Source organism: Pipistrellus hanaki (assembly GCF_964339955.1).
Source record: "Pipistrellus hanaki genome assembly, chromosome: X".
NCBI classification, from domain to species: domain Eukaryota; kingdom Metazoa; phylum Chordata; class Mammalia; order Chiroptera; family Vespertilionidae; genus Pipistrellus; species Pipistrellus hanaki.
The window spans coordinates 63,653,136-63,672,321 of NC_140524.1; the positions used below are offsets into that span (position 1 = coordinate 63,653,136).

Sequence of the window (19,186 nt, forward strand, 5' to 3'; positions counted from 1 at the left end):
AAGTTCACTGAAAAAAAATAGTTTTTACTAGAAGAGATGAAAAGGTCCAGAGCAGGGCAGTTTCTCTGATATCCGAGGTCTTCTCAACTTACATAGACAGTAAGACCCTTAACCTAATATATATGGACTCTGAAGCCAGACCACCTGAGTTTCAATTCTGATTTACCACTTATTAGCCAGGTAACCTTGAACCTCATCTCTCTTTCTCTTTTTAAAATTCACTCTACTATACTTTGTTATTTTAGAGTGTACTCTTTCTACTCATAAAAAAGTTTGCTGTGAACCTCATCTTATAAAAGTAGGAATGATAGCCCCTACTTTTTGTAATAAGGATTGAATGTATTAATATGTATAAAGTGCCTAAATGAATACTGGCATGTTTAAATTCTCTGTAAATACTTTTTAAACTAAAAAAAAAAAAGATGACTAAAAATTCATTTAATAATCAGCTGTACATCATACAAGGTAGGGAGATGTGAGTTTGGTTGCTATGAACCAGGCAGTGGTTGCTATAAATATGTTAGAACATTGGGAGCCATTGTTAGGTCACTGCTATATCCTCATAAGTGGGCAACTGAGCTGTGTTAATCTGGCATGAAGGCTAGAAATCTCAGCATATCTTCCTATTACTCTACAAATCTTATGTCTTTCATCCATAAAGAACCAGTAATCTGATCATTAATTAACCACCTCAGGTAAGAAAAATATATCATTATCTCCATTGTACATTGGGATTCTCTGGACTTTCTTTCAATAAGAAATCTGAAAACTTTAGACTGAATTTAGGTGATTTCATCCCAGGGTACCCAGGGGAGGCACTGGAAATGAAAGAAAGGACCAATCCCTAGTCTAATAATTTTCCTCCTTGGCTACCCCATTAATCCTCCCTTAGGATAAGGTTTTTTTTTGTTTTGTTTTTTAATATGTTTTTGAGAGTATTACAAATGTCCCAGTCCCCCCCCCCCCCCCCCGTCCTCCTCCACCAGGTTCCTGTCCCATCCCAGGCCTTCACCACCCTAATGTCTGTGTCCATAGGTAAGATTTTTGGTTAATCTCTTCTTGTTCTCCTTCCCCCTTTCCCTCTTAGATTTTGTTCCATGCTTCCACAACCCTAATTGTTTTATTCACCAGTTTATTTTGTTCATTGGATTTCTTGTTCATTTATTTTGAATTTTAGATTCAATTGTGGGTAGATATATATTTATTGCCATTTTATCATTCATATTTTTTGTTTCCCCTCCTCCCCCTCCTCCTCCTCCTCCTCCCTCTCTTCCTCCTCCTCCCCCTCCTCCTTCTCCTCCTCCCCCCTTCTTCTTTCTTTTTCTTTCTTTCTTTCTTTCTTTCTTTCTTTCTTTCTTTCTTTCTTTCTTTCTTTCTTTCTTTCCTTTTCTTTTCTTCCTTCCTTCCTTTTCTTCTTCTTCTTCTTCTTCTTCTTCTTCTTCTTCTTCTTCTTCTTCTTCTTCTTCTTCTTCTTCTTCTTCTTCTTCAATAATACCCTTCAACATTTAATGTCATACTGGTTTGGTGGTGATTAACTCCTTTACCTTTATCTTATCTGTGAAGCTCTTTATCTGACCCTCAATTATAAATGAGAGCTTTTCTGGGTAGAGTAATCTTGGTTGTAGGTCCTTACTATTCATCACTTTGAATATTTCTTGCCACTCCCTTCTGGCCCTCAAAGTCTCTGTTGAGGAATCAGCTGACAGTCATATGAGTACTCCCTTGTAGGTAACTTCTTTTCTTTCTTTTTTCTTTTTTTTTTTTTTTTAAGATTCTCTGTCTTTAACCCTTGGCATTTTAATTATGATGTGTCTTGGTGTGGCCCATTTTGGGTTCTTCTTGTTTGGAACTCTCTGTACTTCCTGGACTTGTAAGTCTATTTCTTTCACCAGGTGGGGGAAGTTTTCTATTATTATTTCTTTAAATAAGTTTTCAATATCTTGCTTTCTGTTGTCCCCTTTGGTACCCCCATAATTGGAATGTTGGTATGTTTGAAGTTGTCCCAGAAGCTCCTTACACTATCTTTTTTTTTTTTTTTTTTTTTTTATTCTTTTTGCTCTTCTGATTTGGTGTTTTTTGCTTTCTCATATGACAAATTATTGATTTGATTCTTGGAATCTTCTACTCGACTGTTGAATCCTGTAATGTGTGTGTGTGTGTGTGCGCGCACGAGCGCGCACGTTTTCATAAGGTGCAAAACTGCCGTTCTCTGGAGCATTTTCTCAATCCCTTGAGATTGTGCTTTCTGGCAATTGTCAATAGTTTGGTTCAAATAAACTCACAAAAATTCCCTGTAGATTTGCATGTTTCTTATGTTGACAGTTCTAATCTCAATTTGACATTAACCAGCTAGGCACTGTATCAGCCTCTCAAGTGGAGAATATGACTATGGAAAGTGCGTAGGACAGGGCCTAATATATACCAAGGACAAATGGTATCTATAATCCCAGTAGATGTGGCCACCTAAATGTACAGGCAGAGAATGCTACTGTATAAATGAATATGCACAAGTAGGTGGAGCAGTACTCAGGCAGCTGGCTTTCTCCCAGGAGTGGTTGAGGATGAAGTAGGGGTGGGGGACTAGGGGCTGCGGTCTTTGTCTGAGGGGGCTAGCCGCTGGCTGGCCTGGCCCCACCCCAGCCACTTGGAGAGGCGAGGACCAGGCAGGAACATTCACATGTAAACAAATTTCTAGTGAACACACAAAATAGGGGACTCCAAAAATAAAAGGTTATTATTGTCTCTGCTCCCCAAAACTCATGGCCTAAAGAAGTTAATAAGCCCTATCTGGTGTGGCTCGGTGGTTAGAGTGTCGGCCTGCAAACTCAAGGGTCCCAGATTCGATTCTGGTTAAGGGCATGTGCCTTAGTTGTGGGCACATCCCCAGTTGCAGGTGTGCAGGAGGCAGCTAATCCATGTTTCTCTCTCAACGATGTTTCTAGCTCTCTATCTCTCTCCCTTCCTCTCTGTAAAAAATCAATAAAACATATTTTAAAAAAGAAGTTAATAAAACCAAGGCCTGCTAAATGAGTTTTATACCCTTTCCATTTCTCATAACCACTCTAGGAGGGCTCTTTTATTACCACAATCTGATTGATAAGAAATAGAGGCTGACACAGGTCAAGGAAATTCCCAAGATCCCAGAGCTGATATGGTAGACTACCCCACCTAGGACAATGCCAACACCAGCTCAAGGGAAACCTCCAGACTTCTAAATGATTGCAATCACCTTACCTTCTGGAAGAGGCTGGTTCAAGCTAGGCCCAAGGGGTGGGGGGAAGGAGGCAGGAGGAAAGAAGGGGCAATGGGGTCTGGGGGCTCTTCAGCTGGTGGCCCTGGTAGAAAAGGCTCTAATTCAATCCCTGGACTTGGCAGAGGGCAAACAGGATCCAGAGCCAACCTTGCTAAGTAAGGACATGCAGAGGGAGGGAATTGTGCACCAGGATAGCCCTGCAGAGCCAGCTCTAATCAGGGTTCAACAGACCTCTAGGAAGAACACTGGGCCCTGGCTGCAGCCCTGTCTGCCTGCCTCACCCTTCAACTCTATTCCTGATCACACCTACCCAGGATCCTCAGGACCCTCCCAGGAGACCAGCTCCACACTCTGGCCACCAGGGCAACACGGAAAAGGGCATGTGTTCTGGTGAGTCCCTCTGCAAGCATGCAAAATCCTGGAGGTTGGGCTCCTTCTGGGCTACATTGTGCAGCCCCATAGGCCAGGGTTAGGTTCTCTGGCTCCAGACCCTTGGTTCCATCTAACCCCTTTCAGCAATTCCAGTGGCCTAAGGCCTTCCCTCTACACCACATGTGTCAAACACAAGGCCCGCGGGCCAAATCCAGCCCGCCAGGCCTTGCAATGTGGCCCGCACCGCGCTGTCATCACTGCACTCCGCTGTCAGTTTATGACATTGTCAGTTTATGACTGTTCAGTAAACCATTCGGCCCGTGATTTAGGCTGGATTTTAGATTTTGGCCCCTTCTCTGATTGAGTTCGACACCCCTATCTACACAGAGCCTGGAGATCCAAAACCTTCCCACGGCCAGCCACTGGCCAGGCCCTTCAGGGCTTAGACCTCAACAATCTGAATCCCCTATAACTAGTTCTTTATTTCATTTAGTACAGTGGACAGAAAACCACAGCTCATGAGCCACACATGTGGCTCTTTGGCCCCTTGAGTGTGACTCTTCAACAAAATACCATGTGCGGGCATGCACATACAGTGCGATTGAAACTTTGTGGCCAATGCACAGAAGTCAGTTTTCGGACTGAGCGAGTCTATTTGGAAGAAGTGTTCTAACCCCGAGCCACACCCAAGGGGCCAAAAAGCCGCATGTGGCTTGCGAGCTGCGGTTTGCCGAGCACTGATTTAGTATATGCTTAATTTCTGTCTGGTCTTTTTTCATGTATTTGACCTTCTAAGATTCTTGAAAGTCTCATCAAGATCCTTGAAGTAATCTTATAACCATGGTTTTTGAACTCTGTATCCAGTAGTATGCTTGCTTCCATTTCTTTCATTTGTGACATGTTTCTTTGTCTCCGCATTTTAGCTGCTTCCTTGTGTTTGTTTCAATTTATTAGGTAGAGATGTTATGTCTCCTGGAATTGGAAGAGTGTCCTGTAGGGCCCAGTGGCTGAGCCTCCCCAGTCACCTGAACTGGGCAGTCTAGGTGCACCCCCTGTGTGTTCCCCTCTGTGGGCTGTGTGCACAGTTTTGTAGTTGAGCCTTGATTTCTGTTGGCATCTCTGGGAGAAGTATACCTATAGGCCAATTGGCTGTGAGGAGTAGCTGCAACTACAATGGGAGAGCTGTTGTGCAGAAAGTGAGGCCCAGCTATGAAGCAAGGCAGGCTGGTGATGGGTCTTGTGTCTTTTATAGATAGGTTTGAGGCATTCTGTCCTCAGCTGCAGCTTGTTTGAGAGATTTTTAGCCAGGACAGGCCATTCATAAGGCAAAACTGCTGCAAACAGCTTGGATGGGGATGCAAATTGGATGAGGTCTCAGGTAGTCCTCAGGGTGGAGCTAAGAGAGTTCTCCAGGCTGATTGAGACTCAGCTATGACTGCCAGTCAGCCTTGTGGCATGGGAGGTCCCAGCACAGGAACAATGACCCTTGCAAGCAACCCTTCTAGATGAAAGCCACCCCTGAGTTCTTACTCTGATGCCAGACAGTCCAGCTCCTCCTTATATGTGTCTGGGTCTCCCAGAGGCACCTGGTGCTGGAGCTTAGAGGTATCAAGTCTGAGTGCAGGTGCCGGCCCTTTAAAAGGAACAGCTGGGTCTCCAGCAGCCTACATGTCTCTCATCCTCAATCCTCACTGGTTTTTACAGCCATAGTTGTGGGGACTTCTCCTCCCAGCTCTGGGACCCTGGGATGTGGTTCTGGTGTGGGGCTGGGACCCCCTTGCTCCTTACGGGAGGCCTCCACAGAGATGATCTCCCTCCAGATTAAAAAAAGTGGCACATTTAGGTATCAGACCAGCCTGTTCAGCGCCTCCACCCCTCCTACCAGTCTCAATGTGCTTTCTTTTTTACTTCTTTTGTTGGAGGACTTCCATTCAGCCAGCTTTCAGGTGGTTCTGAATGATGGTGGTTCTGTATTTTAGTTGTAATTTTGATGTGGTTATGGGAGGCAGTGAGTATAGGCATTTACCTACACCACCATCTGGGTTCTCCCCTTAGGATAAGTTTTAAGGAAGAACTTGTATAATGCCAGTTTGACCTTTCCTGGTGGCACTAACAAATACAGAGTTCCTTAGCTCAAGTTAGGAGGCTCTTCCCATTGTAAAGATATAGACATGAAGCTGCTACTGGCCTTGTCTCAAAGAGAGATGCCTACTGTGAGAACCCAGACAGTCAGGTTCTGGTGATTCAGGCTCAAGGTCTTAACAGCTTTATGAACAAAGTTTTGATCACAGGCCATATAAATGGTTTCCCTTTTGTCTAACATAAACCAGAGCCACTCTCCAGGAGGTTCTTAAAGGAAGCCAAATGATTTCCTAGGGAACAAACTGTACTCTAAGAAATGTTATAAAATGTGAGTCCCTATTTGGGAATGACAATTCTCCAAAACAGTGGATGACTCTGATGTTATCCAATGATAAACTGGAACATACAGTGTGCTCATCAGAGAGCTAAGCAAAGGCCATCTGAGGATCAGCTGAAATACTTTGGTAGCCCAACCAGAGTTCCCCCAGCTCTGAGCTCTATTATATTAGTCATTTGGGAAATGTAAATCAAAACCACAATCACATACCACTACACACCCCCTAGGATGGCTATAAACAAAAGACCACAAGTGTTGGCAAGGATGTGGAGAAGTTGGAACCCTCCTGCACTGCTAGTGGGAATGTGAAATGTTGCAATCACTTGTAAAAACAGTCTGGCACCTCCTCAAAAGTTTAAATGTAGAGTTATATGACCCAACAACTACACTTCTAAGTACATGTATCCATGAAGACTGAAAACATATGTCGACAAAGTTGTACAAAAATGTCTATAGCAGCATTATTGACAAAAGCCAAATGTCCATAAACTAATGAATAAACAAAAAGTGGTATATCCATACAATGGGATATTATTCATCCATAAAAAAGAAAAAAATACTAATATATGCTACAACATGGATGAACCTTGAGGTGATTGTCTAAATTATCCTTTTTACTTAGACATTCACTTACAAATATGGTTGCACTTTGAAAACTCCTGGAGAGATTATGAAACTCCCTGGGAATCTTTGAGAGTGGGGCAACTGGACTGATGTTTGCTATCTATTAGACTAGATGATCTCTAAGGTCCCTTATAACTCTAGGAATTTTATGAAACTTATGACAATGGATCACCAACATTTTTTAACCAGAGGCAATAAGAGAACCAAGCACAGTAGATGGTTGTCACTTAGAACAGGTTTCCCAATAAATAGGTCCTTGAAATCTAAGCTGGTTCTTCTCCAAGGCTTCACCCCACCCCACCTATTGTTGAATTAAGATATTCCCAACAGGGATGATCTATGGATGAAGGGAAGGCCATACCTGATGCCATCATGCCTGCATAGGTTGCTTTAACAAGAAACCATCCCATTTTGCAGGAATATGCCAATAGAATTGAGGATTACCCACTCCTCACTTTATGACATTTATAGATAAGGTAGCTAGAATAAAGTAATGGACTTCTGTCAGTCCAATCTTTTGTTTATCAGCACCTATGTAATCATAAACTGACAAGTTCAATGTTAATAATGGGGCTGATTTCTTATTTACTTGTTTCCCTTAATATTACAGAACAAAGCTGAATCATGTTCAAGCTAGTGACATCCTGCTGGCCTCAACTAAATACTGATAGAACTCGAAGGTAATATTGTAATTATTACCCTAGACCTATTCCACCATTTCCTCCAATGTATCTTCCCACAGTCCCTCATGGGACAAATCATGATATACTGTATATTGTTAGGGGAAGTGATTAGTCAGTGTGTGCAAGATTGAGGACAAGGTTTGAGGAGAATGGCTAATTCTGCAAGGCAAGTGACTCAGGAAGAAACACATCTTTGGAGACCTTGGGAAGAGATTCCTATATAACCTTCTACAACCTTGGCTGTGCCTTTTATGGTACATATATTGAGACTACTGTAGGAAGATCCCCATATACCAAGGAAGAGTAGACTTCTTTGTTTAGCTTAAGAATTGACTGCTTTTGCAGAGCGGCCAGGCCCGGAGCATCTGGGCCCGGAACAGCCAGGTCGGGAGCAGCCAGGCCCGGAGCAGCAGCATCCAGGCCCAAAGCAGCAGCAACCAGGCCCGGAGCAGCAGCAACAGGGCCCCAAGCAACAGAGGCCAGGCCCGGAGCAGCCAGGGCCGGAACAGCTCGCTCCTCACCTGCCCATGCCCCAGGGCTGCTTCTCAGACATGGCTAGAAACTTTGGGGGGAACTTGAGGGTCTGCTGAATCAAGTGATGAAGGCTTAGATCTGGATGTGTTGAGTTGTTGTAGCCCTGGGGTGTTGATCTGTGAGTGCCTTGTGTGGGGTCTGGATGAGATTGGTTGATCTATTTGGAAGTGTCTTTTGTGTGAAGTGTATCCTTGGGCATGTGGAGGTATTATTGATTTGAGAAAATACTAAGTAATTGATTTACTACCTGAAAAATTTAAAGTTCTGAAAGTTTAAGGTCTCTTGCCAAAAAGAGGTTTTAAAGTTAACACCTTAATTTTAATGGAGAAAGGGGAGGACAAGCCCTTCCCACCCAGAACAGGTAACCCAATTCCAGCCAGCAGCTATCTTTAAACAATGTGTTCATTTACATTTGAATGGCTACACCTTTTGATAGCCTAAGGGCAAGTTTACATGTAAACAAGTTTGCTTCTTAGTTCCTAGGGCAGAAAAAACAAGGTTTAAAATTATTAGATTTTAAAATTTATTCTTAAAAATATAAAAGTTTATTAATTAAAAAAAGGAAATTAAAAAACCTGATGAACAATATCAACTGTTGATTATAATGGAATCAGAGATACGGGAGAGGAGTGGACTGACAATTCTGGGGGAAAAGGGGAGTGGTGGATGCGGGAAGAGACTGAACATAGACTGTGCACCTATGGATGAGGACAATGGGGGGTGGGGAAAGGGCAGAGGGTGGGGTGGGAACCTGGTGGAGGGGGGAAAAATGAGGAACTTTTGTAATAATAACAATAAAGATTGATTTAAAAAAAAAAAAGAATTGACTGCTTTTAAGGCTTTGGCTCATTTTTCTTTTCCATTAATAGGAATGTGACCATCATCATCATCGGTCTGGAGAATGCTGGAAAAACTGTTTTTGTGGATGCCTTCCACAGACGTAAGGAACTAGGAGCATTTAGACACTGGTTTAGGTCTCTCGTGGGCCCCAGTGACAAATGAAATAATTATTCCTTTCTAACCTTACTTCACAGCCCTCAGGTCCCCTCTTTTGAAGATAAATAAGCACTTTCCAACACATATACACAATCCTACCCTCACCTTGTTCATGTAATGTCTGTCACCATCTCCCTTTACAAGATATTCTAATTGAACATCCTCATATAGTGTCAGTATGAATGACAAACTATGTAAAGCACTGCAGTCAATTATGAAGGATAGCATGTTTGAAAAAGTGTCTAGTTTCAGAGCTCAATTAAAGTAGAATTTGGTCTTAAGATGTTTAATGACATTAAATACTTTATGACAGTTAATATAGAGGAACTTGAGAAATGTTGTCAGTTCAGAGATATGCAAGTTTAATACCAGATTTCTAGTTTAATACGTTGACATTTCAAGCAGCAGTTACACAGAATTGCAGGGAGCTACTGTTCTAGTTGTGAAGACACAGCTAAATGCTAGTGAGTCAAAGAGCCCAGCACACAGGCTGGTTATGATGCCCTCCATTGTTTATTAAATAAAAGTAGGGGTATGATGATGTGGCTAAATTTTATATCACTTAGAAGCCTTCAGCAAAGTCTAGGAAAGGGCTAACCTGACTCCTCTGCCACTGGTGTACTGGAAAACTGCATCAATTTTATTGAACTACAGCAACAGGCTGCTGGCTGATCTTTCCATCTCTAGTTGTCCCCCTAGCATTCAATCAACACAGTTGCCTGAAGGACTTAAAATTTGATAATGGCTCTTTTTTTCTGCTCAAAAGCATTCAATGCCTCCCCATTGTATTAAAATAAAATTTAAGTTGTGTAGAGGCACACAAGGTCCTCCATGATTTGGTCTCTGATTTCTCTTCCAGCTTCATTTCTCATGCTCTCTGCATGTGACCTGATAGAGCCAAAACAAATGACTTGCCATTCCTCTGCCATCATACTGATCTATTTCACATACCTATGCCTTCTATAATGCTGTCCCACTACCTAGCATTTTATCCTCTCCATTATCTACCTGGGTAGGGCCTGGGAATCTATATTTTAAGAACTCACCAGGTGTTGTTGATGGGCAGCCAGCTTTGGGAAGCACTCATCTGTAATTAGCCATATGCTATTTTGTCTTTGAAAGTAGTATATGCTTTCCATTCTGATTCCTAGAGGATAGAGCCTGGAGTTGTAAATTCGCTCACAGAGAAGTTTCTAATGGCCAAGAAGCAAAGTTTCACTGACATCACATTCTAAGGAATGTCTCAGTCCGTACAGGACTACTACAGTCAATCTATTAGGCTGCTCTGTACACAATATGCAGTAGCTCACCTCTCCTGTTCCTGCAAATGTTTATGATTTCAGATAACAGATTATAGCCTAGGAAGGAAATCCCAATGTATAAGTAGTAACTTGTGTTATTATAAGTAGTAACTTTGAAGCTGTAAACTATCTGCGATCAGAAACCATTGTTCTCAATGACGCCATATAATATAACTGTTTTGTCTGGAAAGGTCACGTGGGGTGAAAAACCCAAGGATGAGCATAAGCAGCCACCCTAAATGAGGAAATTTAGGGCAGTGCCTCTCAAATCTGGCTATACATTTCAATAACCTGGGAAGCTTTTTAAAAAGAACATGATGCTTGAGCCCCACCCCAGATCTATGGCATCAAAACCTCAGAGGAGATCTAGTCTCATAGTTTTTAAAAGTTCCATAGGTGATCCTAAGCATAATTAGTACTGAAAGCCAAAAATCAGAATAATGTGGGATTCTTTTACACTTAATTAGTGGGACCTGGAGGCTCAGATACTTTGAACTGGGGGTTGGGGGCATGGAATCAAAATCTAACAAGCAGCACCAGATGATGGTGAGACACAACAGGCATGGATTTCTTGCTCTCTAGGATAGTGGGTCGCAAACTTTAAAGTGCAGAAGTATCACCTACAGATTTTGTTAAATACAGGAGTTTGTTAAACATGCAAATACTTGGGTCCCAGCATAGAGATTCTGATTCAATTGATGTAGGATAGGACTTTTATCACTGCCATTTAACTCAGAAGCCGACAGTACCCAGACTATTGTGATTTATGAAATACTCTACCAGGATATAGAGATGAATTAGACTCATTACCTGTCCTCAGGGAGTTTATGAATTAATAGAGGAAATAAGAGAAATGTAAAGTGTCAGGGAACAAAACTTCTCATGGCTTCTAGAGTTCGCCAACAATAGATTGCATCAATACTTTAAGCAATAAATAAATAAAATAAACAAACAATAGATTGCATTATTGAAGGAATTGGTAAGGTTTCAAGTAAAAAGAAAAAATAACTAAGGAAAATGTTTTGATTAGACAGGGAAAAATAACTTAAAGTTTTCCTTCATGCTGGAAACAAATGAAAACTATCTTTATTCACTTATTATTTTAAGTAGCCTAATGCAGACATAGAAAATAGTACATCAAAGTTGTAACTTAAAAATGTGTTATCTGAAAGCTATAATTAAAAAGAGCATTGACTTACATGAAAACAGAAGTTATAAGATCACATTAAGATGTAATAATGATAATATATGCATAAATATAAATATATACACATGTAAATGTCTATATGATACTAGGTTACCAAAGATTTGAAAGCATTTTACTAACTTCTCGGCTAAATGATTCATTCTGGCAATCCTATGGAAAATGTCACATATAGATCTGAGATTAGAAATAGAAAGCTACTAATTCTGGTCTTAGAACTCCCAAGTCTGAGTATAGAGAACCTATAAGATCATTTTGCTGCTTATGTGGGCAGAAATCTAGGTCAGAACTTTCAGTTCAATGGGCTGGAATTTGTAGAACAATTGTCCTTTTGAACTGCACTTCTATGGGGGTCAGACTAGGTATGGAATGCCCTATGGGACTGTATGATCTGTCCATGGCCTTGACAGGGCAAATGTATCTGAATTTGGTATGGTTTCTTAGGAGAGATATGAAAAGTACTTCATACTTACCCACAATAACAGGCACCTTAAACGTGCATTGAACACCTACTGAGTGTAAACTAATGCAGAGCCCCTTCCTCACTATTTTAGTTGGGGAGATATGGCATGCACAGTGAGGCAAATGACCAGCTTAACAGGCCATTTGCTCAACGAGGGAGAGAAAGTGGAGCTGGGCTGGTCAGAGAAGCTTCTCTAAAGAAGCCTTCCTGAGCCTTGAAAAAGGGGTAGGAGAGAAGACCTCCTGGTCATTCATTTATTCATTCATTCATCAAACTCATTCAACAAATATTTACTGAACACCTCTGCCCTTGGCATCATGAATATAGATAGCAGTGAATAAAATTGAAAGGGTCCCTGTACTATTGCAGTGTATAATCCATATTAGTAAATTGTTGAATTTATAACACTGTCATATGTACTATTATAGTGATAAGCCCAGAAGAAAGGTACCTTATCCAAACTTGTGGATGGCAGTGTGAGTTAGGGGAAAATTTCTAGAGGAAACAAGATCTAAATAGATTTTTAAAAATAGGTATTAGCTGAAACCAGTTTGGCTCAGTGGTAGAGTGTCGGTCTGCGGGCTGAAAGGTCCCAGGTTCGATTCCGGTCAGGGGCATGTACTTTGGTTGCAGGCACATCCCTGGTGGGGGGTGTGCAAGAGGCAGCTGGTCGATGTTTCTTTCTCATCGCTTCTGGCTTTCTGTCTCTCTCCCTTCCTCTCTGTAAAAAATCAATAATATATATATATATAAAAAGTAGGTATTAACCAAGGAAAGAGCAGTGTAAGAATTGTTGTAAGCTGTGAAAACAGCATCTTGTGAAGGCCCAGGGCACAAAAGAGAATGGCATTCTTGTGTAGTGGAGGGAAAGTGAGCCAAGAAAGAAGAGGGAAGAAAAGACTGGGTGTGTACCAGGGACACTGTGGACACCAGACAGGGTAGGGATAGGGCTGGCAGGTTAGGAAGCAAAGGAGTCTGTATTCTCTCCTGGGAGCAGTGGCCACTCACTGAAGATTACTGAGCCAGGAGAGGGTCGCCTGAGAAAAGTGCTGGTTTAGGAAAATGAATCCATGAGTGAACAGGATGGCAAGATCCTTCAGTAGCATTCCTCAGGGTAGGCTCTAGTCAACATTTGTTTAACAAATTCTTTCATCTAACTATATCCTTCTGCTTTGTGGTTGCTTCTCCTCTCTTTCCTTATGCATAGTACTTCCTAGCAAGATACACAGTTATATGAAATCTAAACTGACAACAGTTCTGCTAGATGAATATGAAGTTTCTATCTATGATCTGAATGGAGATATGAAAGGACGGGAAATCTGGCCCAACTACTACGCACAAGCACATGGGCTTGTTTTTGTCCTGGATTCCAGCGACTTAGGACGCATGCAGGAAGTGAAGACCACTTTATCACATCTGCTGTCTGATGCAAGAGTGGCAGGAAAACCCATCTTACTGTAAGCCTCTGCCTTTGTGCTCAGTTCCCCCTTCCCATTTTGTGCCTTCAGAAGACAAGTAGACAAAGGAAGAGATGAGTGGTCCCTTTGTCACTTACATACAGCTAGATCTCCTCTTCCCTTTAGCTCAGTGTGTGTGTGGAGGGGGAAACCCAGTCTTCTGGCGTCTGTTTTTAAGAGCTACTTTCTATCTACACACTGCCATGGGTGAAAATGTTACCTAATTGTGTAAATGTAATTTTGAAAGCAAGCATCAAAGGGAAATGGAGAGTAATATCTGGATTTCCTACCTCCATCCCTTGACTGTTTCTGGAGATTATCTTCCTGAATTTGTTTCTCTTTTTTGGCTTCAGTCTATACCCCTGAAATGATGGTAGAAAACCACCTCTATTTTGTATAATAATGCCAATGGCCTCCTCCCTTCACAGAGTACCCAAGAGTCATGTCTGATTCCAGGGTGATGCTTCAGATGGCCCAATCAATCATCACTCCCACCTCCTTTTTGCATTTTTTGTTCCTCATTAGCACCCCCAACTCAAGTATGAACAGAGTTTGTCAGAGGCTGTTTAAAAACTCCAAATCTGTTCATATCCCAGTTAGTAATTCTAATTTAAGTTCGATTGCATAGTGTAGAAATGAAGCAAGAAATTAGATCTAGGGGTGATCTTGATTCAAATTATTTGTGCTATTCTTTCCTCCATTGAGAATTGACTAGAAAAAATGTCTGGTTCATCTCATTGTGTATGTCTTTAAAGCTAGTTCTTGAATATGTAGCAATTGTACTATAATAGGTTCTCTCCCTATTTCCCTTCTTTTCTTGCCTCCATTTGTTTTACTCTTCCTCTCTTCTTCCTAACCTCTCTCTTGTGCCCTGCTCTAGACTGGCAAATAAACAAGACAAGAATAATGCCCTCTTACCTTGTGATATTATTAAAAATCTATTCCTGGAAAGGATAATGAGTGACAACAAGTTCATGTGCCGATTGGTAAGTGTCAACCCCTCCCCTCCTTTACCCTCTCAAGCCCAGCTGATGCATACCTTGCGCCATTCCACAATCAGCTCCATATGCTAGATCTCAGGCAAAGTCTCTTCCTGCCAGGCAATATCTATAGTGATGATTTCTGACTCGGTGATGATAATATCACACTTTTAACCACTCTCACATCTGTTTTCTTATTAGACCTTCAAAATTGCTCTGTAAAGCTGGAAGCTTCAACATCCTCATTTTATGGATGAGGCCCAAAGTCACATATCTAAGACATTACATCACAACCACTTTATTAAATGACCTTAGCTTTTTTAGCTTTTACTTACATAATCAGCTGTGAGCACTGAGTTCTCCTAGGATGTCTTAAAGCCTCTCTAGGCACTACAGAGCTTATGTGTACCCCTGCTCCTTGGCCGAGAGCTTATGTGTACCCCAGTGATCTCAGGTTCCTGAGCTAGAGTCTTCTCTTTTGGTTACAGGAACCTTGTTCAGCTATTCAAGACCTCCAAAGAAACAACCATCAGCCCCTACTTGAAGGGCTGCGCTGGCTGTTAACTGCCATTCAGAATAAACAGGAAGAGTTGTGTGCTCACCAACAGTCACTCACCTCGAATACCCCAACCTCCAAAGACACCAGAGGCTCTGAGGATGAATGTGCATCAGTCAGGTACTGAGCTGCCTCTATTAGGTTGATAAGGCCCAACTAGCATGGCTCAGTGGTTGAGAGTCTACCTATGAACCAGGAGGTCACAATTTGATTCCCGGTTAGGGCACATGCCCGGGTTGTAGGCTTGATCTCCAGTGTGGGGCATGCAGGAGGCAGCCAATCAATGATTTTATCTCATCTTTGATGTTTCTCTCTCTCTCCCTCTCCCTCTCCCTCTCCCTCTCCCTCTCCCTTCCTTTCTTAAATCAATAAAAATATAATTTTTTAAAAAGATGCAGGAATCAATATTCAACATAAGCAAGGAGTTCTGGTAAATGCTTGGATTCTGTGTGGTTCTGACCAAATCGTTCAAGATCAGTTGGCTCAAATGAGGCTAAGTCAGTGACCATAAACTTTCCAACATTGTTAGGTATACCCTCCCCCTGGCACAACTTAAGTGGTCACATTAGTGGGATGAGTTGCAGAAAGGTAAAGTCAAACTATCAATTTAGAGCTTTTCCAAAACAGGATTTTTATTCCCTGATTTGCCATGTGCGGAAGAAAAGGAACACAAGCCCCTTAAGGAACTTCTAGGCAATAGTCTCTATATAAATGTCCTGGAGCCACCCCACATTCTCTACCTGCAGTTATCTGATCCAGTAATAAGAAAATATTGGGGAGAAGAGGAATATGAAAAAGAAAAATAAGAAAACAGAAGGTGATCAAGGTTTTGAGGGATAAAAGGCTGAAATGTCCTCTTGCTCTGTTGTCCCTTTCATTGTTCAAATAAATATGCAGGAATGGGATAACAGCTGAATTTAATTAAGGAGCTTGAAGTGTGTCTAATTTCACTATTGCTTTATCCTTTCTATGTTCCCCAGCTTCTCTACCAACATAGAAATGACGGAAGAAAAAGAAGGACAAAATTCAATGGAAACTAGGCCCCTAAAGCCAATCCTAATGGTAAATGGCTCTTTAAATATTATTACCCCAGGGACCAATTTCTAAACTGTTGGGAACCAACTGACTTTCCCCCCTTCACCTTGCTGTACAGAAAGAAGACATAAGATTAAGACCTAAAAAGAATGTATCAGTGACATTTGCTTTAGATGAACCCATGGAGGAAGATGAATGTTCTGAGGTAAATGGAGCTCAAAACACTACTGAGCTTCACTACAACTATAAAGCTGATGTTCAGCTCCCAGCAACTTATACCAATGATGACAATGAGTACGTCTATGATGATGATGATGATGATGATGATTATGATGATGATCTTATTGAAGGTAATGCTAGATAAGTGGTTAGTCAGAGAAGAAAAAATACAGGTGTCCCCAAAAATGTATACGCACTTTGAATAATGATTAATTCCAATGGGTTAAATCTGAAAAGAAACATCAATGGAGCTATCAGCTGTTAAGTATGTATCCATTTTGAATGGACACCCTATATAGAGACCTTTTTCTCACAAAGTATAAAACAGTATTCCTATTTTGAGTCTGAAATTCTTTTCTCATACTATGGTTGGTGGTCAGGAGAAGTGGATGAAGGACAGAAAGAGTCCTTGGGTACCATCACCTAGTACTCCAGTATGACAGCTCAGCACTGGCTGACACAAGATCTTTGTCTGAATGGGTATAGGTTTTAATTTATATATCACTTAAAGGTTATAATTTCCAATGGTGGAGGTACAAATTGGCACAATCTTTATGGAGAGTACTTTGGTTGTCTTCTCCCTTTTGTTATATATATATATATATATATATCTTTGATAATATGGAAACCTTGTGAACCAATTAACTCATTTCTTTATCTATATCCAAAGATAATTACACAAGTATCCCAAAAAGGGATGCTTGAGATTGTCCACTTACACTATTATGCACAATAGCTAAACGTTAGAAACAGGCTAAATGTCTAACAATGCAAAACAACTAAATAAAGTATGGTACATCTAGACAATGGAATACTATGCAGACATTAAAAGGGCTATTGTTGACTTATATTTACTGACATGAAAAGTTTTCCACAGCCTGATGTTTTGTTAAAGAAAAAGGGAAGTCAGAGCATAGCATGTGAAGCATGATGTTTACACACACAGAATATTTGGAGAAAAATCACTAAAACATTAGCAGTGATTTTCTATAGGTGTGATATACTAGGAGAGAAATAAAAGGCCTAGGTGCCTTTCTTTGGATTTTTGTCTTATTGGAAATTTTCTTTTTATAACAAGCTATATGATTTTCCCCAATATAATAAAGTCATTAAAGAAAAATAGCTGTGAGGACTTGAAGGCCTATTGTTCTTATTTTGCCCCCATTCTCAGTGTTTGATGGGACCCCAGTCACCATGCTGGTCAAGTATCAATATTATAATTTCATCTCTGCTCTCCAGGGATCTGGCTCTCAGGCTACCCCAGAGTCTTGGATTATTATATTTATACAAAGGGGCCTAGACTTGCCCAGGGACACAGAAGAGGAGAGAGGCACTGATCTGAAATGAGGGGTGAAGATGAGCATTGAGTAGAAGAAATCTGGGGGAAGAATAGAGGAAGTGTTTTTATAGATATCTGAAATTACCCCTAAATCTCTGTACAAAATTGAAATCCATTTTTCTTTTCTATAACCTCAGAACCCAGTCCCAAAAAGAGAATGCCTACCTGGTATGTAGAGGAGATGATGCTGGAAGATGCCTATGAAGACATCTTTGAAACCTGTGGTTAGTATTCTTTAAAGGAAGGGGAGAAGGGAAAAATCAAGAGTGAGAGAAAATCCAGGCCAGAGGGTAGGTGCCTGCTGAGGTGGAGTCTACACTCCCTTAGAAAGTGGCCAATACCCTCCTAATCTGGAGTGGTCTGGGAAGGACAGGAAACCTGGAGCTTAGCTTTGCTTGCAGTGACTGGCTATTTTCTGTCTCTTTTTTTACTTTTAACAGACTACTAAAGAGAAAAACGGAGGAACATAAAAAGAAACATCTAATATCCCTCCCTCAGTAAATGCATTCATCTCAAGAACCATTAGGATGATTTCAGTTTTTTAAAATTTCCATTTAACTAATACCTCTACAGTCCCATACAACTTTACCTACTCAAACATCACATTCCTGAGAAATCCCATCCTTCCTGTACATCTATCCATCAAATGAATGTTACACCCACGGAGAAGCTCAAGAACAGTTAGCATCCATTTGAGAATGAAGACAACCTTGACAAAGAATAGAGACCTTACATTTTTGCACCCAGATGCTCCCCAGGAAGCCTATGAACAACATGCCCTGGCTGACCGACTGAAATTGAGTCTTAGAAGTACAGGGCCAGTTTAGAATTACATTTTTCCCCAACAGTTTTTGGATATAATGGGACTGGCAGAAATAAATAGAACTTTTCTGCTGATAATATGGTCTGCCGAATCATTTTTCATCGTGCCTCCAAAAACAACTCAGCTTTAAATTCCCAGCCATTGTCAGTGAAGTCTGGCAACAACTCTTTTGCTGTCCCTTTAGGAACAGGAACAGCTGCCTCTCCTAACACTTTGGTTAGGTATGCAAAAACTGTACAAACTTGAACACACTCAAAGCTCGATGCCAACAAGGGTAGTAGTAGTAGTGGAGGCAATCATTATTCTTACAACAGTGGTTATTTTCACTATCAGTATTATAGCCACCACTTATTTAGTGGCTTATAAATGTCAGGCACAGCACTAAGTTATCCACACTTATTATATTCATCACAACCCTTGGGGGTAGGTACTATATCTGTCTGCATTTTACAGATAAGGACAGAGATATTAAATAATTTGCCTAAGGTCCCAGAGCCTGTAAGAAGAGCAAGGAACTAAACCCAGATCTTACTCTACAGATGCTTTGGCCAGAAAGATATGTTTATACATTTCTTAAATTCCATCCCGAAAGATAAAGCTAAATCCAGGAAAAATAATGAAACTTAGATATGCCCATGTCAGGAGAATTATGTTGATGGCAATGAGTGGTAGTCATAGACACGGCTGACTGGGCACTTCCATTTTGCCAGGTGCTGAGCTAAGTACTTTACAATACATTAATGCCTTTCATCTTCACAAGCCTATGAGGTACTCATCTTAGAGACCCAGAAACTGATGTTCAGAGAGGTCAAATCATTTGTCCCAAGGCACCCCTAGGAAGCAGCAGAACTGGTTTTCAAACTAAGGTCCAACTCCATAATTCATATTCTCTTTTTTAAATATATTTTTATAGATTTTTTACAGAGAG

General features: G+C 41.0%; 1 protein-coding gene across 1 annotated transcript; it reads left to right on the top strand.

The window, feature by feature from the left end:
- Nucleotides 1-7,500: 7,500 nt before the first annotated feature.
- On the top strand, nucleotides 7,501-17,664 carry ARL13A (ARF like GTPase 13A; the record flags this gene model as incomplete). The annotated part of the gene is made up of 8 exons (XM_084870846.1): nucleotides 7,501-7,517; nucleotides 8,755-8,825; nucleotides 13,057-13,306; nucleotides 14,187-14,292; nucleotides 14,775-14,962; nucleotides 15,823-15,904; nucleotides 15,996-16,227; nucleotides 17,573-17,664. The coding sequence occupies 8 exons, from the start codon at nucleotides 7,501-7,503 to the stop codon at nucleotides 17,662-17,664; spliced, it is 1,038 nt and encodes a 345-aa protein (XP_084726972.1).
- Nucleotides 17,665-19,186: the final 1,522 nt, after the last annotated feature.